Below are 26,788 nucleotides of genomic sequence, written 5' to 3'. Positions count from 1 at the left end.
ACTTGCACTTTGTGTCTTGCAGGTCTCAACATCATAAGTTTAACTTAAATTTTACCAGTTGTTTAGAAACTCAGTAAAAGTGATGAAGAGGATTTGACTAAGTAAGCTTTCTTCCGAGACTATAGATAAAGCAGGTGGAGATTTCTAAAGTGTTGTACCAAAAATGAGAACACAGTTGTTTTTCAGTGAGCCCCGTGAAAGCTAAGGGTTCTTCTGGAGCTCACACATCAACTGTCATCCTTCTAAGGCAGTTGTTAGACTTCAGTAGATGCTCTAACACAGTTGGTAATGCGTCTGCAAGAGTTGTGTTTGAGAACTCATGGGGAGTTAGTAGAACTGTTGTAATCTGCTTTCATTTTAGTTTGGGGTTGGTTTTTTTTGTTTGGTTGTTTTTTTTAGCGTGTCCCATAAAAAATATTCAATTTGATCTGCTGTTCAGTGTTTTTTGTTGATTTGCTATGCTACCCAAATTACTGAAGGGCTGGTTTTTGGGGACACCTTAAAACTTGTTGTCAAAAAGTTATTGGACGTCAGTGATCTGGCCTGTAAATGATGTAGACTGAAATAGCTTGTGCATATGAATCTAGGCCATAGCTTTGTGTTTAGGAGCAGGCGTGAAGTCAGGGACAACTTGGCTAACATCTTGGCTTATTTGCATAGACATCCTGTGTGGCTTGATCAAATTATAGAAACTCTGAAACTACTTGTCTACATTTATAAGATGAAAAGGAATTGGTGTAGGGCTGGGCGCGTATTTAATATGTGGGTGGTGAAGGTAAATCAGTTAATATTTGCAGCGTGTTTTGAAACTTTAGTTGCACGGTATTGTGCAAGACTTCTTTTGTTGATGGTTGACTTTAGACTGTTAGTGACTAAGATAGAAGCAGTCAGTCTGTATTTGCTCATTTGAATAACTCTTGTGTTTTGCGTATGAAGCTGTACGTAGGGAGTACAGAGACAAAAAAGCACTGAATCATACTGCGTGTGCTATTTCTGGAAGATCAAGCAGGCTTCAGACTTAGAGGAGGAGGAGTTTCTGGGATTTTTCCAAATTCTGTCAACAAAACAAATTCTACCCGCGTTAATCATCAGAATGAGTCGTTGGAGTTATTTGTATGTCGTTGTAGTGTAGCCTGGCTAAAACAGGCTACTTGACCTTGTTTCTAATGTAGTGGGACTTTCCCTGCGAGACTGATAAAACGCTCATTAGTACTCTTCATAGTGAAATTATTTACACTGATCATTAAGTCTTCAGTGAAGTGAGAGGAGCAGTCGACTCTTGGAATGCACCAAGATTACACTTGTGCGCAAGATGGGGATGAAATGCCCACCTTAGCATGGTGCTCTATGGCACCTGCATCTGCTGCTGCCCAGGATAATTTGGGTGCCTTCATGTTAGTTGGTACTGTGCTGAACAGACCCTGGCTATGCTTAGGCTTTCTGCCAACACACCTTTGTGCTAGCAATGAGATTTCTCCTCTCTTGTTTTAAGGCCTTGCTTTGTTCAAGGAATAGTTGTGCAATCCACTTTGAGAAAAGTAGTGAGGTCTTTATTTTGAAGGAATGAGCTAAAATTCAGGCTGCCTTTTCCACCTTTGGCATATAACACCATGTGCAGAGAGACCATTGACTGTTTGATATCAACAAAGAGCCATGGGAAAAAGGTAGCCCACAAGCTCCTCTCAAGTTGGAAGAAGCTTTGTTTAGAACGTGGTCATGGATCTATACTCGTAAATGGGGTACCTTTCCTTTAAGATGTCTATCTGGGAGCTGTTTGAGAAGACAAGTGGAACTGTAGAATGTGTAGTAAAATCCAGCCCAAATTCAAATGTTTATGGCACACAGCACTGTACTCAGAGTTGAAGATGGATGTAACTGAACTACGTGGTTTTTGTTCTGATCCACAAAGGTAGCAAGCAGATAAGATATGGAAATGGTCAGTCCCTTTCGTGATTGGAAGAAGCACGAGATGTTTGATGGCTGCAGATGTGGTGGTAGCTAGGGGCTTAGGAAAGTTAACACTCAAATGGGGAAAAAATTGAAACAAAATTATTGAAATGCCCTATGGGTACTGCAATTTTAGAGTGTGATTACCTGCTGCTCTTCAATAAGAAACATTTCTAGATTTAGCCTTTTAAACCTGAATCTTTTTACAACTCAAGTATCCTTAGGTGCCTTAATGCATGGAAAATTTAGTGAGTTAGAGAAGATGAACAAAATAGCAAAGTAACTGTCAATTCCTGTTGTCTGTGCTGGTTAAACAGGCAGAAAAATCAGCTGGACACTGCAGAAGGAGTTGAAATGAAAGGTATAATCTAATTGGACTCTTGACATTGTTACAAAGTAAATCTTTAAAGTATACTTAATTTTCCTGTTCATGACTGTGCAGCTTAGGTGTTGCTACGGGTAGATGGGCTGAAGCCTTCCTACCCAGCTCTGTGTGTGTGGGTGCTGCAGTGCAGACCCTGGGCTGCTCCAAGCGGGAGTACAGCTGGAGTAGCCTGGAAGTCTGACATAAGTGTGTAGAAAGTGGGAGAAAAAGGCAGCTTACTCCAAGGATCACCTAGAATCCAGGCTGCAGCCTCTGCTGTGTCTAGAGCAGAGATGGAAGGTATTTAGAGAATGGATTGCTCACTTCAAAATCCCAATGTAAATAAGACTATGTGCTACTGATGGTCACATGGTAGAAGGAGAATATAAAGTTTATCATAGTCAATGTTTTGAAGCAAAATTTGTTTTCATGTGCGTTTTCTTCTGTACTGTGTCCTGTGTTCAGTACACCTGTGCCAGGATTGTGTTAATGTACATGCTCTGAAATACAGATTATTTTGTTTATGCTATTTATAAATACATTAATGTTAATTCAAGTGTTCAGCTATTGTATTTTTTTCAAGTTCTAGTTAACAGGTATCTTCTGGGTAACTTCAAAGTTGCCCTTAGTTTTAGTGATAGCAGCAGACTCCATAAGCTGTTCTGCTGGCCTTGGCTAACTCCAGCCACAAACATACTATATTTTGAAGGAGTTTGTTGTTTGGAGGGAGTGATAAGGCAAGGTTCCTGGTCATGTATACACTGAATGGGACACCAGCTGGTAGTTCAGTAGTTTGTCCCAGTAGCTGCATGCTACCACCTAAACAGCTGAAAAGAGCGGTGTGTTACAGTACACTTCTTATTTGGGAATGGGCTTTCAGTGGTGACTGGAAATGTAACAGTATTTTTTTAGAAACATCACAGACAGACCTGAAAGTATGCATGAGTAAATAAAATTGAGTTATTCGTTTATCATACTGAAATGAAGAGAGGCAAGGATTTAACAGGTAGTATTTTGAATCCGGTCAATAGTGTATTATTGGGTTTGGGGTTCCCCCCCCCCCCCCCCCCTTAGTTGAACTAGCTAGATCTTATGTGTTCAAACATGCTCAGTTCCAACTCATTTGATGTCTTCAGTGGACAGTCCCTGTGTACCTCTGTTTTGGTGCTGGACAGAGAGAAATGTCTGTTGATAGCAGACACAGCATGCTGATCTGGAAGGCTTTATAGAACCTGCCTGTAGTCCAGGAGTAGCTGCTGTTGAGATGTCTACCCACTCAAGAATGAATTTACTAAATACACTCAATTTCTTAACAGGAGAAAACAGAAAAGCTTACTTGTGCCATTAGCTCAGTAATGGAAATGTTAATGGAGAATACAAACAGCAGCTTTGCATATGTGCAGTTTAAATTAGGGCAAGAGCTATGATGGGAGAACTATTTTTTTAATGAAGACCTGTCCACATTACCTGATTTGCTAAGCAGTCTGTCTTTCCTTGTGGAGCTTTAAATAATGTATTTGCAGGGTGAACCAAGTTGTTGTATTTTCATTAATTGTAGATGAAGTAATTTGGTATGACCAGAGTATCTCAGAAATTGAATGAGAAAACAGAAGTCATGTTGCAATCAAGTTGACCCTTTTATATTTTACATCCTAATATTGCTGATAAGAGACGAGTGGGGGGGACTGTTTTGAAAGACATTTGTAGTCTGCAAAGTTAGTACTTTCAGGATCCATTTAAGTGTTTTGTGTCATTGGTAAATGCATGGTAGGTCTTCAGACGTGGGAACCAATAATGTGGCTCTGAGATTTCAAACAAATGCTATCTGGAAGTTCATGATAACTTGTGGTTTTGATTTGTAGTTGCTGTTGAGGGAGCAGACAAAGGGAAAGTGCTTGCTTGTTTGGAGTCTTTTCTTTAAGATATGATATATGAAACTTGATAGTTAACTATATCTGGTATGAAGTATTGAGAACTAGCACATGGTAACTAAGTGTTTTGTGTGCCAAAGAAATGTCTGGAAAGCAAAAAAAAAAAAAAAAAAATGGAAATTGCTTTCTCCTGTTCTTCTTAACCTTGTGTATTTTTCCTCTGCCAAGCAAAGCCTATTGTCTAGAAACACATAACCAAACTTAATGTCCCCAGAGGAAGATGTACCTTCCTTTTGCGCTGATGACTCACAACATTTCTGAACTAATATTTAGGAAAGAGATTCTTTCCCAATACTTGCAGAGGTCCCTCGATGCCCAGTGGCCCAAGAAATGATTAAATTAACCAGCACCTAATTTCAGTAACCCAGGGCATAAGAGTGGGTTCCTGTGACACAGGAATGTTGAAAGAAAATAAGAAGTTTGGTAACTTTGTTCCAGGCAAGATGCTGGATGACTTTTGTAATTGGCTGCGAGATGTCATCATGCTTAGATTTTTGTGTCTTTTGGGGTGAGATGATTCACATGGAGTCCAGTTGTGAGGACATGCCCCAGATACATAACTTGGGTGTTAACTGGGTCTGGCCCCAGGGCATAATATGCCAACCAGGGGATTGAGGGAAGGGGGCAGAGCTGTTTTGGAAGTGAGAATGCACAGGACAAAGAGTTAATGGGGAAGCCCATAAATGGGAACAGAGACTAGAATACAGCACATGAAAACAGAGAATCTGGAGGCTATCTGTTGTGCAAGAGAGTTGGAAGTAAAGGAAAATCAGAAAGGGTGAGAAGGAAGACTCGCAGAGAGCTTAGGAACAGGATAAGGAGAGCTGGAGGAAAAGGCCATGGGAGAGCCTTCTGTGATTGTAGAGACAGATCTTTTGGATTGAAGTTACACAGATTCATGTACAGGATTGAAAAGGATGTCATACGAATTGAGTCATGTTTTTTGAGCAAGCAGTGCTGAGCAAATCTTGTAGCAGTTTCAGTGCAGAGAGAAGTGATGTGCTGAAGTAAAGAAGGGCTATTCTTTCAGGGCTTCACTATCTGTGTTTCTTCTACTTCAGTGCTCTGTGTGTGTTTTGATTTTTCAAGATGTGGGTTGGGGGCGGTTGGAAGAAAACAAAGCTTTGGAAAAAGAGTTGAAAGGAAGAAGACTTAAGTTAAAACACCAGAGCAAAACCAAGTCAATTGTTTAATTTTCAACTGATAGTATTACTACAGTCTTCTTAAGAAGTTCTCCTGATTTACGATTTCTAAAATGATAACAAACCCCAAAATGCTAGTTAGAAAAGAATTGTAAATATTGTTTTCCTCTGTAGGTATACTGATGTTTCAGACTCTTGCCATTTTATCCTCTTAGTATTGCATAATGCAGCCAATTCATGTTTTCCAGAGCTTCCCAATTAAGTTAAGTGTTCAGAAGTTTCCATGACCTTTAGGTTTCTTTGTACTCTATGTTGTTTTGCAGAGAGTATGATAGACTTTGTGGTTTACTTCCAGTGTAGCCTTTCTTTTATGGAAAAGATGTCACAATGCAAAAAGGCCATGGTTTTGAGTTGTGTTTTTGAGCATTTAATACAATGCTGATTTGACATCTCTTTTTTCTAAAAATGTCTTAACATACAGGAAACTGTTTAAGTAGCTCATCAAAAAATGATCAGCAAATTATCATCATTTAGAAAGTATGTTGCATTTAGAAACAGTTGAAGAAAGAAGGTTCCCTTAGGGAAGTTTGTTGCACAATATAGAAAAGGGCACCTATATCTCATATTAACTACCGTAATTGATGTTCACTGTGCTTATGGTTCTTGCTTCAATTTTGCCTGCCTCAGTATGTATGACTTGCTGGAAAACCTTCTGTAAAGGTTAGATTGTCCTCTTCAGTCAGATCTGTGAGAGTTCCCAAACACAATCGTCTGTTCTTCACTGAAATTCTGGAGGTTTCTCCAAAACCTTATGGTCTAATGGAGGTTTCTGAGGACGATGGGCGTCAACCTGCTGAATGAATGAATCACTGTGACCTTACAAGGTGGAGGCTGGAGTTGGAAAAAGTGGCAGGTGGAGACCTTCCAAGGATGGGTGCACGGGCTGCCTTAGCAGGCACAACGCTACATTCATATGCTGCTTACCACCCAGACCTCAACACGTTCATGTCTGTCTTCCTGGAGTATAAACAGAGAAGAGTCAGGTCTGTCTGCCCCTGCCTGTGTAGGCATGTATTTAGAAGCCTGAGCTTATTTGTCAGAGCTATTTTATTCTTTCTTTGGGTGCACACTGAACACTAGCAACTACTCGTGTCAGAACACTGATTAATATACGTATATATAGGTGTATATATACATTTATGTATAGCTAGTCCCTCCAATCCCCCTGCCCTGAATGAAGAACCCTTACCCCCAGTGTTGCTTAATATTTGCTAATTATGAAGCCTCAAGATCTTGTTTATACATGCCAACTCTGATCTGGTGTTTTGGTCCATGTTTGTTTCAGCATGTCCATCAAGGCCTTGCATTTAGTGTAAGTGCATCAAAAGTTCTGAAAGCAAAATGTGACCGCTGACAAGTTGCCCTCACAATGTTGTACAAGGGCATATTTTCCTGCAACCTGATACATAAATGCCCTGTGGGTAAATAATTTTTTTAAACTGAAATTTGCTTGAGAAAATACAGTAGATCATAGTGAATCTACACCAGTGTGTGTAATTCTTTTATGTATGAACAGTGCAGTAAGGAACTAAGAAAATTCAGCTATCATTTTGAAGATTTGTGGTATGAACTCTTATTAATAAATACATATAGCATAAACATATGTGTGTATATGTATATATATACATCATCAAAACTTGTATGTAAATATATCTGTATGAGAGAGAATGAGAGTTAATAAGAAAAAAGATTAAAAAATAAATACAGAAATAGAACAATGAAATATGATAAAAAAATACTGCTGCTGTAAGAAGACAAGCCTCTGCTACGCTTCTATTTTTCTTAAATGATTTTTAGATGTATACATTAGTGAAACTTCTTTTCCCCAAACTGCTCAGAAGATTCTGTTCTGCAGAAGTCTTTATTCTGTACCCTCTGTTCTGCAGAGGGTGAAACGTCTGAAGGAATGAATTTGAAGGTATTTGGGAGATTTTTTTCGATGCTTAAAATATGTGCAAATGTTGCAGTTGTCCCTCAGACTCCCAGTCAAGGACCTAATACATTAATAGTCTGGAATCCAGATTGCTGTATGAAATGATTCCTGCTGGGTTAGTATGTATGGTCTTTCTAAACTTAAATGTGTTAGTTTTTCTAATGCCATTTTGAAGAAAGGGGTTTTATTTTAGCTTTAGGGGAGAAGTATTGTCACGGTGAGGCTATTTCTTCCTTTGTACGTGGAGACCGTGGTACAAGGAGGAACTGAAACCAAGCCCAGAACTGGTGTTCTCTGCATTAAGGCATCTCTCCTCTGAATAAAGACATCTCTTGAAAATTGTTATGCTCTACAGTGATGTATGACTGCTACTGAAACTCTTGTCTGGTGAATGTATTGCCAGCCTCCTGTCTGACTTACGGTGCTGGCCTCTTGTTTAGTTCCCCCCAGTTCTCAGGTGGGTGTGTTACGGGTGTGGAGTTGAATTTATAAACATTTTATGCTGCTGAAAAGAATAAGAAATACAAAGTTTTGGCAGTGTTATTGGAAAACTGTTTTAAAAATGTGTTTGTTTTTGTACGTGGTGAATTTGACTAGGCCAAGAGTTCACCCTTTTCTGGTTTTGAAACTACTTTTTTTTACTTTATTGTACATCATTCCTAATCAATTGTTTAACTATAATTATCTTTCTAACAGTAATAGTATGTTCATTAGTCTGAAAATGTTCTTTTCACGCAGCCTGGGTTGGAGGAGAGATTCTTTGGCTCGTTCAATTTTTGCTTTGACTTCTATATGGACTAAAATTGAACTTGGTCCTCTTTCCCAAGCTGTCAAGATGGGGACAGATCTTGGTAGATTTGCTTTATGTTTAAAATAGCTAAAGGTCTGAATGCTATTTTTGATGACTCCTTTGTAGCCTTTCCCTGTCATAGAAGAGGCTGGTGTTTGATCCAAGTTAATGGTGTAATCTCTATCAACAAAGATTAGAAACCTTCACAATGTTTTCTCTTATTTAACATAAGTATGTCCTTTGGTTGCTGTTCTACGTGTTATTTTCATTTTACCTGCTTCCTAGGTTAAGTGACTGATAGTTATTTTTAAAGGATCGTTTCTTTGGAGAAAATGGCAGTGAGACAAGGAAAGATTTTTCACTTTTAGCATTGAGTGATAAGTATGTGTATGGAGGGAAAGGATATGCATGCCTATGTGGATATATTTGTGATGAGTGCATATGTAAACATGCTTAAATCTTTGCAAGCTTTCTTCTGCTTTAGCAGGATGTCAATTCAAATAAAGCATCCTAAAAATTATGTTTTAGCTCTATTCATTGTTCATTGGCTTATGTTATTTAAAGATACCTCAGTCGATACTTCAGTAGTCGGGATGTACGGAATAATAGCAAGAATGACACAAAATTTCTTATCCAGACTGATACAAGCTATTCTGATGAATGCTAGAGCACTTGAATATTTGACATGGATTATCTTAGACCTTCTTTTTTCAAATAAAAGAATTGACAAGAAAAATAACTGTGCTAGTAATTCTGTACTATAGGTCATGTTTTACAGGATTAGAGTTTATATATGTGCTGGCGCAGATAATTCTGGGATGCAGTTCTGTTAATGCATTCAGATATCAATAGGCTGTGAACATACAGAAAGGTTTCGTTCTTGAAGAAACTTATATACTTATCTGAATGAAGGCAGATATTTGTTGCATGAATATCTTTTGTCTGATAATTGCTGAGCTATAATTATATGATAACTAAGATATAATCTAAACTAGAAATACACATGCTTCTTTCCAAATTAGTTACATTCATTTTTGTCTTTAGTAGAGATTAATGTTTTATTCTGATTTATCTCTTTTGTAGTACTAATTCACAATAGAGCCGAAGCAGGGGTTTTGTTTTGTTAGTGAAACCTGCTGTTGTTGACCACTTAATTTAAAAAACACCTTTATGTATTTTGGTGATCTTTTTCCCCTTGTGTAGGCCAGATCTTTGCAGGCTGTATGCATTCTTGGGAGTAGCAACCATTTTTCTTAACTTTGTTTCCCATGATGTGCAACCTAGTGGCATCTCAGTTGGTAAATGAGATAACTGTTCATTCTACCTTTGTAGGAAGAAGAAAAAAGTACAATGGAAATGCTCGTGTGTGGTCTTGTTTTTGTTTGTTGTTTTGTGTTTTAGGAAAAAAAAATAGCAAACAAAAAACCTGTTCCTTTAAATGTTGAATATAAAGTCATTTTGCAAATAGTCAACTTATCGATAATGGCTAAGTTTGGTCTTTTTTTATATGTTATAAAGTACAACTTGAGAGGTTGGCTAATTCTTAACACAGATTTGTATCTTTATGTCTTCTAGACAACTCCGCTGAAGCAGATTTATGGTTGCTGAACAGTTGTACAGTAAAAAATCCTGCTGAGGACCACTTCAGAAACTCAATCAAGTAAGTTGTTTCCCTGAAAAGATACTTAATTATCAATGAATATGGCATGTTTTAATTTTAAAAGCTTCATAATTTCAATCTAGAAGTAATTTTGTGTTTTAGAGCAAGAAGTGTGCTGAGTTTGAGTGTTACAATGGTGAATTCTCTAGAATGGATTTGTAAGGTGCAGTGCTTTTTTTTTTTTTTTTTTTTAAATTAGCTGTAACTTTCAAGTGATTATCAATACACTTATTTAGGAGAGCTGCTGACCAATTTAGATAGGGGCTTTTACATCACTTTTCAAGACGATGTTTTAATATTCTTCGGAAGAGTTGAATATTTGTTTTTTCGAAAGTGTGAATTGTTAGGCTGTTTCTTTTTTCTTCTACTTACATTTTACATAATCAGGCCCTTCTAATTAAAAGACTATCAGGTACATACTTAAAATTAACTATTTCACTATCCATTTTCTTAAAAGGTGAACTGATGAGCCTGTAATAGAAGTCTTGTGAAGAATGTGTTTTGTTTCTCTGTAACAATTCAATGATGTTGAAAAATACGATGTGGTAGGGACTTCTGCCTCCGACTTCCACAGAAGTGTAGTTGTGATGAGAGTAACTGGAAAACCCGTACACTTACAGCTGTTACTGCCCAGTATAAATAAATATTGTGGTATGTTTCTTGTAGATTTTACCTTTAGTAAACAAGCGTGGCTATTTATGCAGTCATTTGTTTAGTGTGGCGCACTGCAGATGGACTGTTTGTTGAAATCCATTTTGGTTAGAAAAACATAGTTCTTAGTAAGCAGTTGGCATGCTCAGGAAGGTAGAGAGGAGAGAGAGAAGCTGGATATGAACTATCTGCTTGCAGTGCTGGAGTTACTAACAACGTCCCAGGGCTGTAACCTGGAACAGAAACAGTTTGCCAGCAGATTAATTCTATTTGCACAGCAGAAGCTTCCTCCACCCCTCAGAAGGCTTCACTTCCTGACTGCTGGTGTTGCACTTGGTGACGAGACTGGCTTTTTGGCTTTTTCTACTGTTGCCAAAAAAGAAAAAAAAAAAAGCTATTCCCAGAATCCTTCCAGTGAGTGTGTGTTGGCCAACAGAACTGATGACAAGATCTTTTCCAGTTCAGTTGTGGCCATCTTTCTATTTTACTAATCCTATGCCAGAATTGATGTGGTATGGTGTGTGTCCTTTAACCAGTAGAATAGAGTTGGTTAAGAAAGAGGGTCTAACTAAAAGCAAATGACCAAAAATTTTTCTTTGAACTTAATGTTTCTGTTGCCGCTCTATTAATGAGCCTGATGTTATTTGTAGCCTGGGTTTATTTCTCTTTTCCCTTACTTTTGCCTATACTCTTTCTGTTCTGTCACATGGATACTCTGGTTGTTCTCCATTTCTTCTCTTTGCTGAGAGTCACTCCTTTCCTGTAGCATGCGTCGTCCGTTCTCTACTCTCAGTTCCTGGCAATTCCTAATTATGGAGAAGGACAACTTTTGTTGTTGTTTCTGACCATTTTTTATAATGTTGATTAAATGTAGGGGAGAACCATATGTGGGTGCTCTTCCATGGAACTTAGAACCGAAAGATTAAACATCTTCCATCTCAGAAAAGAGCAACTATTACTGTATTTGGGTGAGGAAAGCTTGTATCTGTAAAGAACACAACTTTTCCCAAATACATCTTAATTTGTTACAGCAACAAACCCGATGCATGAAGTTTGGGTGATACAAAACTAACTGCCATTATATCCTATCATAACAGCTTGTTGGTAGCTATGGAGATCTTTGTTTTTCTTGGTTGAGTAACAAATTAAACATTTTTGACATGGATTGTCAAAGCAAACATAGTTTCAGTGGAAAAATTAATACTAAGCACAACAACCCTTTCAACTTAAAAGAAAAAATCAGGCTGAAAGTGTTATATAGCATTATGAATGTCATGTGGGAGAAATACTTCAGTTTTGTTTATTCTCTGCTCTCTGCAACAGTTTCTGCTATGTGACTTTCCTTGCATATATGACTTTAAAATGCACTGATTCAAACCAGCGGTAGTGTGTTCATGCTGGTGGTTGAAGAATGACTGTCTGAGAAGCTGATCCCTCACTAATACCATGTGCCAAAGGATGTGTCAGAACCCAAGAAGTCCTGTAGGTTCAACATTTTTGATCTGATCTTCTTTTAAAAACAAACCAAAACCACTCCCAAACTCTCTGAACCTTTGCATTGGATGTGCAGATGTATATATAGCTGATACAAGCCAACTGACAGTATCATCTCTGTGCCTTTTGGTATACTTCTTAGAAGTAGTGTGCTGCTCTTCAGTATTAAGAAAGTTGCAGCTGCTGAGCCAGGGTGAGGATATGGAGGGCAAAGAGTTGTGTAAAGACCATTAGCTTATGGATGGGAATTGAGAACTTTTCCTGTGCAGATTTTATTCTCAGTTGGTTAATTGTAAAATAAGATTAAAGGCAGAGGTAGGCAATAGTAATAAAGAATTCCCAGAATAATTAAGTAGGTAGAGTTTAAAAAATAATAATTGATATCCTTCAAAAAAAATGATGGTTAATTCAAGGAAAAGTAGGAAATAAAGAGAATAAACTGAAGCACATAGCCTTCATAAACTTGCTTGATGGAAGTTAAGATGACTGTAAAGCAGATAGCAAGGCAAACAAAAAGGATCCCTTGAACAAGTAAAAAGAAGCAAAAGAAGGAAGAAACTAACATTGACAAGCAAGGCAGAGAACACCACAGAGAATCAGTCCCCATTTGGTATAGGGAGGCTCAATCGTGTTGCAGTAACTCTGTTCTTCTGTTTTAATACTTTGCTAAATATCACAGAATATGCATTATCCCCAGCTTTCCAGAATTCACAAGTGCATGTAACCCTGTGGCTGAAAACACTAGCGATGCAAGATTTGCTAGTAGCTGGTTTTGGCAGCATCCTACCTTAGGATAGGAGGAGCGGGAGGTGGTCTGTTGTTTAAAGGGCTCCAATTTGCAGCTGTTAGGAAATGAGAACATCAGCTTCTTGGAAGGGGAAAGGGAGAGCGTGGAGGGTAGAGGGGAGAGGGAGTCAAGGGCAGAGGAGCTACTGTAGGTGTATGGTATTACTTGTGCAGCTGATATGGTATATGTAGAGATGAATGAATTATGTCCCTTTGTTCCTACGATGTAACTGTGTAGTATAGATAGTACTGCATACACAGAATCACAGAATGGCTGAGGTTGTCGGGGACCTCTGGAGATTGTCGTGTTCAACCCTGCTCAAAGCAGTGACAGCTAGTGCAGGTGGCTGAGGGCTGTGTGCAGGCAGGTTTCGATTATCTTCAATAGACTCCACAAATGCTCTGGGTAGCCTGTTCCAGTGTTTGACCATCCGTACAGTAAAAAAGGGTTGTCTTAGGTTTAAACTTCGTATCTTGTATTTCAGTTTGTTGCCTTTTGTCCTGTCACAGGGCACCACTGTGACATGCCAGGCTCTGCCATTCCCTCTCTCCCATCTGCCTCCCCATCAGGTGTTTATACACATTGATGGGATTCCCCAGACCCTTCTCTTCACCAGGCTGAACAGTCCCAGCAGCGCTCAGCCTCTACTTGTATGTCAGATGCTCCACGATTACTTTTGTGGCCCTTCCCTGGACCCCCCTTCCAGTTTGTCCCTTTCTCACCTGTACTGGGGAGCCCAGAACTGGATCCAGTGCTCCAGATGTGGTTCTCACCAGGACCCCTGGGGACTTTCCTGCCAAGCTGCTTTCCAGCGGGTCAGCCCCAGCCTGTCCTGGTGCCTGGGGCTATTCTTTCTCAGGGGCAGGACTTTGCACTAACCATTTGTTAGACTTTATGAGGCTTACACATTACGTTAGTTTAAGAAAATCTCATTTTCATTAAAATTGATATTAAAATAAACTCTATAAAGAAAATAATTCATTTGGGTTAAGTCAGTGTTTATTGTGAGTGATCTACTTGTCCTCGTAAAGGTCTGACTATTCTTGGGTATGTTGCGTAGGCTTTTAGAAATACATTCCTGCAATGAATTTCTCTTCTGAAAGAAAAAGAAGCACTTTTGTTCTATCAAGGGCTTGTATTTTGGTTGGTGATGGGTACACCTATTGTGCTTTAGTAAAGTAGTTGCTGGGCATTCCTGGGAGGAAGCACCTTTTGGAAAGATCCAGGAGTGTTGAATCCCTCTGAGCAGTTTTTTTCTAGTGGTATTGAACTCTTGCTAAAGTGGTGGGTTCTCTTGTCAGGGAAAGCATGCCACAGAAAATACCTCTCTACCCTCGCCTGTTCTTAGAGTCTTAAGTATCTGTGAATGGCTGCAATCCCAGATAGGGTGTTAGTTTATTGGTCCTTGATCTTGTGCTTTTTAATTGGCCTGTGTACACTGATTTAAGCAGAAGGATTTTTTAATTTTAAGTTGCAGTTCAGAAAACCCTGATAAACCTAAACCACAACCGTTAGTATTGTTGATATACTATTTATACAGAAAGTGCCCCTGAAAACACATTGTTCAAGGTGTCATGTTGAACAGAACGACTGTGATGTTTTTAAAGCCTGTAATGACATAGTACCTCAAATAGAGTTGTGTAGAATCAAGTGCATTGAGGTGGGTTGGACTCAAGAACATGTACCTTACCTAGAGGTAGTTTTTGTCTGCTGTCACAATTGGTTCAGTCCCTGCTGGTTTTTTTGTTTGTTTGTTTGTTTGTTTGTTTTATCCTGTAGCTCAGTTAATCAGAAGCTAAAGATATTTTATGGAATGGGATATGTTTTCCCTTTCACATTATTTCTTTTAATGGTGGCAGATATTTTCTTTCTCCAGTTACTAGTTAGATAAAATATATAAAGATTCCTTTGAAGAATGCATTCCTGTGCTAAAGGCAGCAAAGTGCTTGGGATCCTTCCTTGAGGGACTTCGTCCTTGTAGGACAGCTGTGCCTTGAAAACTCCTTGCCCTGTCCTGTGATCTGAGCTGGCTTTACCCTTGAGATGGACAGAGCTAGGATATTACTCTGTTTTGAAGTCCTGTAGGATAGTATGTAATAACATTAAATTGACTTTAAAAACTTCTTAAATATTTGCTTATAACATTATGAAGTCTACTCTATTTTGCCTTAGAATTTAGGATGAAATAATACTTTTTTTAAAGGTAGCCTACAATCTATATTTAAAAGTCAATCACATCCTTTTTTGCTGATAATGTTTCAATATGATGTCTTTGCTCTGGACCTGATCATCTGTCAGTGTGACCAAATTATATGAGTTAACTGCATATGCACATAGGTGTTTTATAAACAGTATAAATAGTAAAGATTCAGTAAAGTATCATTAATACCCTTCCAGAGAGATGTCACTGTATGTTGTGGTTTAACCACAGGACACTGTATTTGTTTATTTTTGGGGGTGTTGGGTAGTTCTGTGATGGTACATTTCAGTGTCTCTCCTGAGTCTGGCTGTGTTTGGGTTTTTTTTCCGGTTGCAGAAGGTTGTCAGCTAACATTTTCTGCTATCGTTTATTTTATGCAAAAGTAGCTTTCTTAAAACTTAGCTGTTAGCAGCAGCAAGAATAAGCATTCAGTAAGGAAGTTGCTAACCTTAACTTCTGTAAATCGCAGTAAATCTGTTAAGGCTGTTTGAAGAAGAGAATTAAGCATAAAAGCACATTCCAGAGGAGCTCACTTCCTTTATTTTAAAGTTACTTTGCTCTTTGGTCTTATGCTTCAGTGATTTCTGCGTCCTCTGATACTTTTTCTTGACCATTACATCTCAGATATGTAACCCACTTTTCCTAATGACCTCCAAAAATTTAGAGACTGTTGTGTGTTTCTAGCTAGCCATCTTCACCCTTGCTTGATCCTTTCCTGAGTGCTGTTACAAGTTACTCGTGTTCAGGGACTTTGGCTTTTCCTAACGAGTTCTCTTGCTGGTTCAAGTATTATGGACAGGATTCTGGGGCATCTCTTATCAAAATAGCCAGAATGATGTCATTCGGGAAGTATGATGTGGTTATGCTGTTGAGGTGTTCATGTCTTGTCTCTTGGTATGGAATAAGTTTGACCACTATAATCATCTTTGTTACTATATATAATTAATACATAACATTAATGCATATTCTTTTATGTATATGTTGCTGCATTCACTTTAAGGCACGCTACAGTGTGTATTCAACCCTTTCTTTCTGACAGCTATGAGTTGTGACAGAATGTGAGGGCTTTTAGCACTGACGTAGCGCCATTTGGCTTCCAGTTCTGTCCTTGCTTCAGTTTTCACCAATTCATGAATAAACACTATGTGTGGGATCTCACTTTTATGCTAGAAGGAGCATAAAAAACTGCACAATTTGTTGAAGTGGTAGTTTAACAGGACTTTGATCTTAGACTATGCGAATTGTTTAAGGCTCTCAGGTCCAAGTGGACTAAGATGAAGAGTAAAAGGCATGACTACCTTTGGATGCTACAGAATTTCTGTTCACTGAATACGACTGTCTTAATTTTAAGGTACAGAAGGACGTTATTCTTTAAGAAATACAAAAGCTTGTTCAGAGATAATAACTTTCTGCTGCTTGTCATCTTTGCAAGTGAAAATAACCCTGAAAGAAGGTTTTTTGGTTCTTTGTTAACAATTGTGAATGTAATTTATACGATGCATTTTGCAAATTGAGCAAAGCCAAAAATTGCACACTGAATTAGAACAGTGTTACCGCTTTCTTTAAAGCAACATTAAGCCTTTTGCTTTTACTAATACTTTTCCAGTGTGAAAGTAGACTGTGATTTACACTTGTTTCTACTGTTCATACAGCAAAGTTTAAGCTGTGAAGTGCCTCTGGAAGACATAAGTATTTCAAAGCTCTGCATTTTATAGATCCTGTTAGCATAAGAAGATTGCTTCCACTGCGTTTCTGAGATGAGTGCCATAGCCTTGCTGTTTATTGCATTTCACAGAAATAGTATGTTGCCATGACTTTCAGTGTTTGTGTCGGAGCAGTTAAGGTAACAGGACAGCTCTGAGAACTGTAGCTGGGTGTACTGCTATTTTCTGCTCTTGTATTGAAGAAATCTGGGGAAGAGCTGGATTCTCTGAAGTAAAAAATGCCTGTGGAATAAGCTTCATTGGTTGGGAGGAAACCTGGCACTTGAGTTTTTTAAGAGAAGTTGCCAATAGTATTCCTTATTGCTCAGACCCTCTAAATTATTCCAGATAACGTTGATGAAAATCTTATTTTGCCATGATGAAAGGCTCACATGCTCACAGACTGAGGAAATGCTTGTATTCAAAACACATGCTATATTCTCTGTGCAAGAGAAACATCTTCCCCAGATAACAGGAGTTACTTAGTTTTGAATCGAGGCTATAAATCTATTAACTAGAATTTTATATCACAGCTCTTTTCTAAGAACAACTGGAGAAGCTTATGTGACTGCTGCACACTGGCTTCATCAAAGCCTTGACTGGGATAGATTTATGTGCAACGCTTCCATTTTTACAGTCATGGGAGATCTGTAAAGATCTTAGGAATCACACACCATTAACCAAAATGATTTTTAAAATTAGTTTTGTAGTGTAACATAGCTCATGCTGTTTAATAAATAAATATTATTAGAAAGCACTCTCCTCTTTGATATAAAGTGTACAAATTAACTAGTTGAAAACACTGAATACTTCTCCTGTGTTTGAATGGTTTTGTTTTTGAGGTTCAGCATTTTTCCGGCAAAAATTTCTAGAAGGATTTTGTGCTTCAGTATTTGCGATTTTGTTTTTCATATAGCTATGCTCATCCATATTACAAAACACTTCAATGAATTTTACTTTTATGTTCATTTTACTAGTTAAGGTTTCTCAGCCTGAGCAGTACCAGTTTCACTGTTATATAGTTGGTTAAGCTTTACCATGGAGCATAGTGTTGTGCTCTCTGGCTTCCAAATGCTGCAGAAGGATTTTATATGGCTAGAACAAAAATTTTCTTGAACTGGAAGTCTTCATTTAAAAACTTATCGATCTGATAAGTTTTTTCTTCTTTTTAAATTTACTGAATATTGTCATCCATGCTTTTATTGTCATAGGTTGATGGAAGACATAGCTGTTTGTGAAGGATTCTGTGTTTTAAATGATGTTTGTTAGTGGAAGGGTTTTTGCTGCATTTGAGTGCATTCCTTTTTGTGCGCCCTTCTCTGCCATAAAAGAGAATGTTAAAAGCTGCTTGATGTGATGTTATAAAATGCAGAGAAAAAGCAGACCATATAGAACTGAGTGTTTTCCATTGTACAGTGTTTAGAAGATAAAAGGGTTATGGACCACTTGCGATTACATGTGTTACATGGCTGCATTTTGCAGAGATTTGCAAAAGCCTGGGTTATAAACTCGTGTGCATTCTAGTTTAATATTTAACAAGGTAAAAAAATAGTACAAGAACAGGGCCTGTTAAAATCAACTTTTAAACACTATTCTGGAAATTTTTTTTACTTTAATATGGACGCATTTGGGACTGTTACAAGTACTGCATGATAGTCATGCTTTGAGAGGTTAGATAGTGCAGTGGCTTTAGTTCTACACTGCTTATTAAGCCTTGGATGCTTCAGGGGCCTGATTAGCTTTTAGATACTCTTTAAGCCTTGAGCCAGATCATTAGGGACTGATGTATATTTGATGGCCATTTTAAAGAGGAAAGTATTACCAGGACATGAGGGGCCGACTCTGTTTCATGACTTCATTTATGTTTGAACTTTTTGATTGGGCTGTAGTTACAGGTCCCCAGCTATGTAGGCTCCTGGAGCACTGGTGCATTACAAGCAGTGTTTACAGACATTGAAAATCAGTTAAGTTCACTACTAAACATACAAGATACACTTTTCTTTGCAAACAAATACAAATCTATTACACTTCAGCGATACGGGTAAACAAGGAAGGCTTCTGATTTGGAAAGTACAGCTCCCCTGGTAGTTTATGGAATAACATTTCCACCTCTCTCCTCATCAACCAAAATGGGGACACAGCTGTACTCAGTCTTTTTTCAGCATTTTAGAACAGGAACTTGCATTCGTGTATAACCATCTGAAACCTGTTTTAAGAAAATGAGCAACACTAGAAAGGGGATCTAATTCTCTTTAGACTCCATTGCTGATGTTATCTTTAGTTGAAAGACAAAACAGTTCTTCTTTTCCCTCCTCTCAGACTTGGTCAAATTGCATAATTTTAGGAAACCTCTCCAACCAAACAGGTTTAATAAAATTAGCAAAAGTAAGTATTGGGCTTTCTCAGTGCTTCTTATGCTGTTCTGCCATATGCTTTCTTTGGGGATGTGATGTTCCTTTTGGGCTCTTAGTGCTGGCTGCCCTCTCTTTGCCCAGACCAGGGTCAGATACAATTGTAAGTGATCAGGAAGATGGGAGCACTGTTTTGGGAGAGAAATTCTAGGTTTGTTTTGTTACTTAATCAAAGGCTTTAAAGAAGAGGCTTTTATAGAGATGGGAGAAATTTGGATAAAACTATGCTTGGTCTTGCATTATGGGCATTTGCATGAGAAGCATGTTAAAACCTATATGAAAATATCTTGCTTGTTTTAGTAGGATGAGGACAATGATTTCTTTTCATCAAAGGAGGTCTCATTCTGAATACACTAGTGCTCAATTTCTAATGCATTGGTTAAAGTTCCTCCCTTGATTAAACTCACACTTCAGATTAGCAGGTTAACCTCTAGTTTGTCCTTACTAGTCAGAGTGTTTTCTGTTTGTCTGCGGTTCAAAAAATAGGCTTCCAAATAAAGATTTTAAAAATGTAGTTTGGGTGTGGAAAAGAATAAAATCCACATCTGTGTATATGAATTTAAGGGATGAGAATGGTGGAGTGAAATTAGGAAATTAACAGTTTGTAATTCAGCATGGCTGCAGGTGGAAAATACTCCTACTGAATTTGCCGAAGCAAAGAGCAGGTGACAGTTCGTTAAGAGCTTGTGGTTCACATGGTGGTGAGATAGTGGATGACTGCTGGAAATGGAAGTGATCTGAGACATTGTAGTGTGCTTTTTTTATAACTTCAAACGGTAAGCTAGGTGTACTTTCTTTTGCTTGGAAAAATATCTGTGACTTATCCAAGCAGACTGTTGCCAGTAGTGGACTACTTTAGCTGAACTTTCTGGATTGCAATTAATTTGGGGGTGTGCTGTCAGGGTTCTTGCTGCCTCTGCCACCTGACATTCATATCCCTTCTGTTGAGAGATTTCTTTTTTCTTTCTCATGGGAGGTAACCGAATTAATTGCTCCAGCCCTAAAAAGTGCGCAAGAGGCTAAGACATTTTAGATTTGCCTCAAATATGTAATAGCATTACTGAGAGAGGACATAATATTAATTGAGGTCCATGGAAATGATGTGGGACAGGATCAGGACAGAGCTCTGATTGGTTTAGTTTGCTTTGCCTGCATGCAGAAAGTACAGTCATAAGAGGTGAAAAAGGCTTTGGCATGTTTTGGGGGTTTTTTTTTTTTTTCCTTGCTTTTCTGAGTATGTATCTAGTAGATCAGAATATTTTCAATAAGCTGCTGAAGAAGAGAACAGCAAATTGATTCTGCTTCCTTTTTAAAAAGGAGTTTTAGTTCCAGCAAGGCTAAGTTTTCATTTTTCAATGGGACAGGTGTTGGGCTAAGTTGAAAATAAAACTTTCCACACTAAGTGATTGCTGCTGTTTTAAAAGTTTCATTATGAAAGCCCAAGTAAGAAGTGGAGATTGAGAGTTCTCTGAATGAATTGAGCAGAAAAGGTTAATGCCTTGAGTGCTGGAAGCAGATGGTTGATAGCTTTGAATATTTATCTAATTAACTGCGTGTTGGCTGTTGTCCTAGCAGGCCTGACTTTTCCTAGGGAGAGGGAGCACAGGAAAGCATGCAGAAACTTTCTGTAGCAGGATTAATGCAGAAGTCAACATGATCTAAACTTGTCCTTACTGACAAGTGTGGTTTTTATTTGTTTTTGGTTCAAAAGACTATCTACTAATACTTAACTTGTGTTTCTCCTAAAACAGAGAATGCTTGCTTGTCTGTGTGAGCTTGAGTGGAAAAAGCATCCTCTCTCATGCTTCTGAACGGGTGTCGTCGCGTGGTTACGTTAGATGCTCACTCAGGAAGAGCAAAAATAATGTTGGAAATTTTTCTGTTTTGTCTGTATTCAACAAAGCTCTTGCTTTTTACAAGGAGTTTTGTTGTAATTTGTGTGTCTCTGTCTAATGCACATCTGTAAAGACTGTGATGGTATACTGAGATTTTATTTTGATATATTTAGTCAAGGCAAGTTGGGGTATTGCCAATACAATACATTTGGCATTGAATACCTCAGCTGCTATCTTGACCCTCAGTGCACCGCTTTCGTCAGGGACATGAACATGGACAACTATTTCTTTTGAATTTAACTTCTTAGCCAACATTTCCTCTTATAAACTTTTCTCAGCTTTCATGAAGAAACAGCAGAAGCACAGGCCAACAGCAAGAAATAGTTGACCACATAGTTGTTTCACTCCAAGTATGCTCCGAAGAGATAGTGTCTAACTGCTTTTAACAGGATAAGTAATCAACTTTTTTCATGTATTGGTTTTACAGCTCACAGCACAATGGAAACTGACCCTCATTAGTGCCTCCAGCTACCAACATTACACAAATACTAACCAACAAACTGTATACACATTTGCTCCAAATAGGAAAAAGCCTATTGTTTTTCTTGGGTGTACTGTAGTTTATTAGCATGATCTCAAGGGAAATTTAGTAGTGAAGATGCAGAGGCTCGTTTTTTGCAAAAGGACAATATTAAATAAAATTGTCTAAAATATAGTAAAACTCACTGTAGAAGCAATTTGTGAATACCTCTTATCATAGTGGGTGGCATGCATTTTTCTCATAAAAATTTAATATACTTCCAGTTTTTATTTTGTCTTTCTCTGTGCTTTTTTTAATGAAAGCAATACCCTTAAAGTAGCCCATTTCTGTAACAGATTTCTGGTTTGTATGCATTTACCTTATATCAGTTGTCAAATAAGACATTTTTCTCTGTGGAGCTGTTGATTGATACCTCTAACTCCAAAAAATGAAGGAGAGTCAGAAATGTTATTTAGAGTCAGAAAAGGTGCAACTGTGCATGTGTCCTAAGTACAGTGAAAACTTCTTTCACATAATTTCAGAAAATAAATACTGTGTTTAACTTGAATCCTGAATCCAGGTTGTGTAACTTCTTTATACGAGGAAAGCAGCAGAAAATGGAATTTTTACTTCAGATTGTCCTTAGCTTCAGATGCTGCCACTTTGAGATTTAATATCTGAACCTGAAATTATTCTTTCAGTGATTTCCTCTTTTCGTGTTTTATTTCTTCCTATTAGTAGGAGGTCTCTTGTTTACCTGGTATTGGACACCTTTGCTAGCTTAGTTATATGAACTTTCTTGGACTGAACCAGCAAAGACATTTGATACAGGAAGCTCTTTCAAGATAAAGACCATAAAATTTAAGGATTTGTGAAATGCAAATTGAAATTGCTGAGCTTTTACATGAGAAGTGGAACCTATTGTTGTTTCTGTACATACAAAAGTTGTATATGGCCTCTTTTGGTCCTATTGCACGTAATTGCATTTGTGGCCTGTGGATTTGACTGTATATGTATGCATGCATGTAACATACCTGTACGCAAACACCCTAGAAAACAGGTTAAAGATGTGCTTTTGCACAGGCTTTGCTTTGACCTTCGCTCTATGGTTCAGCAGAGTTGCTTCTGATTTACTCCTGAACTAATATAAATCCAATCTATGGTAAACCTGGGGCTTTAGAATGTGGTAACTTTGTAGGATTCACTACATACTGAGATGCTGAAATTTATCTTTTGAAACACGGATAAATGCAGTCTCAGTTTGGACGGTATAAAACGATGTGGGCTGAGATGCTCGTCGCTAATGCACAAATACAGGCAGCCGTTCGAGACAAGCCCGATTCACCTTGCAGGCGGTGGTGTGGATTGCTTGGTTTTGTTAAGGTGTTTGGTAGTTCATGAACATCCCTTGAAATGGAGCTTGGATGAGGGGCTGAGGAGAAAAATCAACGTCATTTCTAAATGGTTTTGCAATGGGAAAAGAATTTCTAGTATTTACTGTGGAAATACTGTGCAGTCATGAAGGTAGCAGCTCCCCAACATAACTAAGTGTCGTGGTTTAACCCCAGCCAGCAACTAAACACCACGCAGCCGCTCACTCACTCCCCCCCACTCAGTGGGATGGGGGAGAAAATCGGGAAAAGAAGCAAAACCCGTGGGTTGAGATAAGAACGGTTTAATAGAACAGAAAAGAAGAAACTAATAATGATAATGATAACACTAATAAAATGACAACAGCAATAATGAAAGGATTGGAATGTACAAATGATGCACAGTGCAATTGCTCACCACCCGCCGACCGACACCCAGCCAGTCCCCGAGCGGTGAATCCCTGCCCCCCCCCACTTCCCCGTTCCTAAACTGGATGGGACGTCACATGGTATGGAATACACCGTTGGCCAGTTTGGGTCAGGTGCCCTGGCTGTGTCCTGTGCCAACTTCTTGTGCCCCTCCAGCTTTCTCACTGGCTGAGCATGAGAAGCTGAAAAATCCTTGACATTAGTCTAAACACTACTGAGCAACAACTGAAGACATCAGTGTTATCAACATTCTTCACATACTGAACTCAAAACATAGCACTGTACCAGCCACTAGGAAGACAGTTAACTCTATCCCAGCTGAAACCAGGACACTAAGGTACAGATCTCTAATGATCCAGAGGGCTAGAAGATGAGATTGCTAGTGGTCCTGTCCTATTGTAGACATTAAGAAAGAAACCCCCAAATTTGTCAGTCTTTTCTATAATGATGTTAACATGTCTCATTTTTTTGTAATGTAGAAATTGAAATGGCAGCTCAATTCTTACTGGCTTTATTCCTTTGTTCCACTAACGGACATGCTCATGAGGAAGGTGATTATTTGCTTCATATTTGAAATATCCATTGGTTTTCAGTGTTAATGGCATAATATGAATTAAATGCAGTGTTAAAATATCTCTTGAGCAACATGTTTTTAAGTCAACAGTTCATAGTTTTGACAGCAAGCAGTGCATGTTCTTCAGTTTGTGGTTTCCACTTCTGTTTCACAAAAGATACCAATTGACCATGTTTGTTGCAAAATTTTTAAGTTAAGCTGTTGTGAAATTCTACTTGACATTTTACGATTACTGGAGGAAGGACATTTAATTAGAATAAGCCAGGTATTGCGCACTCTGTTGTTGTTCTTTATTGATGCTGTGGTTGAGATGCAGTATGCCTTGCCTGAATTTCTTGTGACTATCGCTCAGAAACCACATGCTAAGATGACATTGTCATAGTCTAAGAAAATTGTCGGGGATTGTGTTTTTATTGAGGAGATGGGCTGTAACTGACTTCCTCTAACATCCCAAATTATATTACTTACATAATGAGGTTTCCAGCTGGAGTCCATTGCTTGGTGCAGTATTTCCATGTGAAGAGAGGAAAACAGATTAAGTTGCCCCATTTTTCTTCTCTTTCCCCTGCTCCCTGCTGGAAATGTCCTGGTGCCGCAGCTGCTACCTGCTTTACCCCCTGCCAAAGACGTGATGTTGCTTTGTGGCTTCAGGAGCAAATGGCAGGTGGCAGCATAGAGGGTCCAGCTTTATTTTGTCTTCTCAAAACATGCTTCGAGTAGTGTTAGTTGTGGCTGATGCTATGAGTTCCTTTCCTGCCTTTATATTCCCTGATGGGTTCAAGCTGTTGAAGTAACGCAGCTTTGGTGCTCTTTTGTTAACCTTTGCCAACTGTCCTGAGGATTTGGGGCATCCAGATGTTTGAAATAGAATTAGGCAATTGTTACAGTAGTGTATGAGGGCTTTGTTTACTTCTCCAGTGCTGATTTGCAATGCTTTTCCCTGTATTTTTCCTTGGTTTCTAATTTTAATATGTATACAACAGGGAGAGACAAACCTTTTCAATGTGACAATTTTTTTCCTACTTTGCCTGACTTGAATGATAATGAGAAGCTTCTAGTATGTTTTAATGAGGTTACCTTTTTCTCAGCATTGAGATCTGAAGTTGCACAATAGGGTGTTTCGTTACTGATCCACAGTAAACTTGTATTTTGTTGTTGTTGTTGGTTTTCTTTGGTTGGCTTTATTTTTCCATATGGAAACTTATCTATTGCAATGATGTGGACACACTGAGCCATTGACCCAACCATCCTTATTCAACTGCAGAGGGACTCAGTTTCCATTTCACTGTGAGAATAGGTAGTGCTTGTTTGTTTTTCCTTTTAAAAACTGTGTTCATTCGCTTTGCACTGTGGGAATACATGTGCTGCCTTTAAATGTTAAAACACTCAACTTATCCATGGACTGGAGCCTGTATTCGTAAGAACTGTAGACTTATGCTTATAGAAGGAAAAATATATATTGATATGTGAATGCGTACAGAAGAGGCACATGGCTAGTCAGTATTACAAGCTGATCTGTTAGAGTTATAGCACGTTTCTCTTGGAGTTTGCTTTTAAGAGATAGCAGAGATTGCTTCTGAATTGGAACCTGAAATCCAAGTTGAGGATATTTGCAGAACCTCTCATTAGATGAGTAATTGCACTTTATCTCTAATACACTGGACCTTCTGTGGGAATTAATGGTGCTGTATTGTAGCAATAGTGCAGCACAACTTATTGAAAGACCTTATGGGGAAAGTGATTATATTTTGAAAAAACTAATACAATTTCATAGCTGCATACTCACGTGCAATAAGACATGTCCATGTGTTGTGTCCAGTAATTAGGTGCTGTGACATATGTGTTGCAGTGGTAGTATTCATGGGATGACAAGAAGAACATGTCCTTCATTCTTAGGTTGGCTTTTGATGTGCCTCCTGTATTCTGCAGAGTACCTAACAGGTTAGGATCTCTGTTTTTTTTCTTTCCTGTGCCATGCCTGCAGGTGTTAGGGTTTGCTCTGTCTACTTACCTGGGGTATCTTAAAGCTTCAGCGATTCTTTTCATCTTCCTGCCATCATCTGTTAGTGGCTCGAGTTTTTGTTTTAGTGTGGGTGTAGACTGTACCTTATTCTAGGCTGCCACTTGTTTTCCTGCTGCGTGTCCTGAGCAGCTGTGTGCGGAGGTGCTGTGATCTGGATCACCTGCTAATTCGTGTGCTGTCAGCACGAGCCTTTCTATGTCCCTCCTTCTGCTGTCCCTTCTCATGCTTCCACATCTGTGCAGCCCCATTCATTCGCTAACCGTACCAGTCGTAACATTCTTATTACCAATCTCAACAACAGTGAAAAGATATTTGACTAAGAATGCGTGTGTGTTAATATTGAGTTTTCCATTATCATATTTGAAACTTGCATGTTTAATTCTTTTAAATATGTATTTTGTGAATTAAATAGACTTTTTGTATAACATAGGCTGCTACTGATGTAGAAAAAACTCGCTAAATAGAAATCAATTAATTCACTGCAGTTACCTAGTCAAGACCCTTGTTGTTTGTGTAGTATCTCAGTTTTTGAAATCTGCTGTGATTGATGCACCAAGTTGCTGGAATTTGAGGTGAGATAAGAGAGTTTTCTTTCAGTTGAGTTGGTACTGACTGAAGGCACGTCTCTTGTAAATCACACTGCTCAGATCAGAGCTCTGTACATCACTTGTAACTTTTTGAAGAGTCAGAGGAAGGTTATGTTCTGTCTTCTCCATCATTCTGCTTACCTTTAATGACAGGCTACTGCTACTGCCATGAGATGAATTCAGAATAACAATCTGGTATTTTTTTTCATTCTTTTCAAAAATGTCAACAAGCAAAACTTGTTATTTTTGTTTGGGAGTAATGAGTAATGCCTTCAATCAAATCCCGTTGAGTTTGCCTCTGAGGCATGTGTTGTTAAACTTCATTTTCAATCTTCTCCATGTACTGCTTAGAAACCCATGGGAAAGAAGTAAATTTT

General features: G+C 38.4%; 1 protein-coding gene across 4 annotated transcripts in view; it reads left to right on the top strand.

Moving 5' to 3' along the window:
• CDKAL1 (CDK5 regulatory subunit associated protein 1 like 1) overlaps positions 1-26,788 on the top strand; it is a 432,072-nt gene that overhangs the window by 63,015 nt on the left and 342,269 nt on the right. For all 4 annotated transcript variants that reach the window (XM_052805186.1, XM_052805237.1, XM_052805157.1 and 1 more), the window contains one exon: positions 9,743-9,827. In XM_052805186.1, coding sequence (XP_052661146.1) covers positions 9,743-9,827 — 85 coding nt within the window. The remainder of the gene's footprint in view (positions 1-9,742; positions 9,828-26,788) is intronic.

The sequence above is a fragment of the Harpia harpyja genome, chromosome 1 (assembly GCF_026419915.1).
Source record: "Harpia harpyja isolate bHarHar1 chromosome 1, bHarHar1 primary haplotype, whole genome shotgun sequence".
In the NCBI taxonomy this organism is placed as follows: domain Eukaryota; kingdom Metazoa; phylum Chordata; class Aves; order Accipitriformes; family Accipitridae; genus Harpia; species Harpia harpyja.
This window is presented reverse-complemented; position numbering and strand designations above follow the sequence as displayed.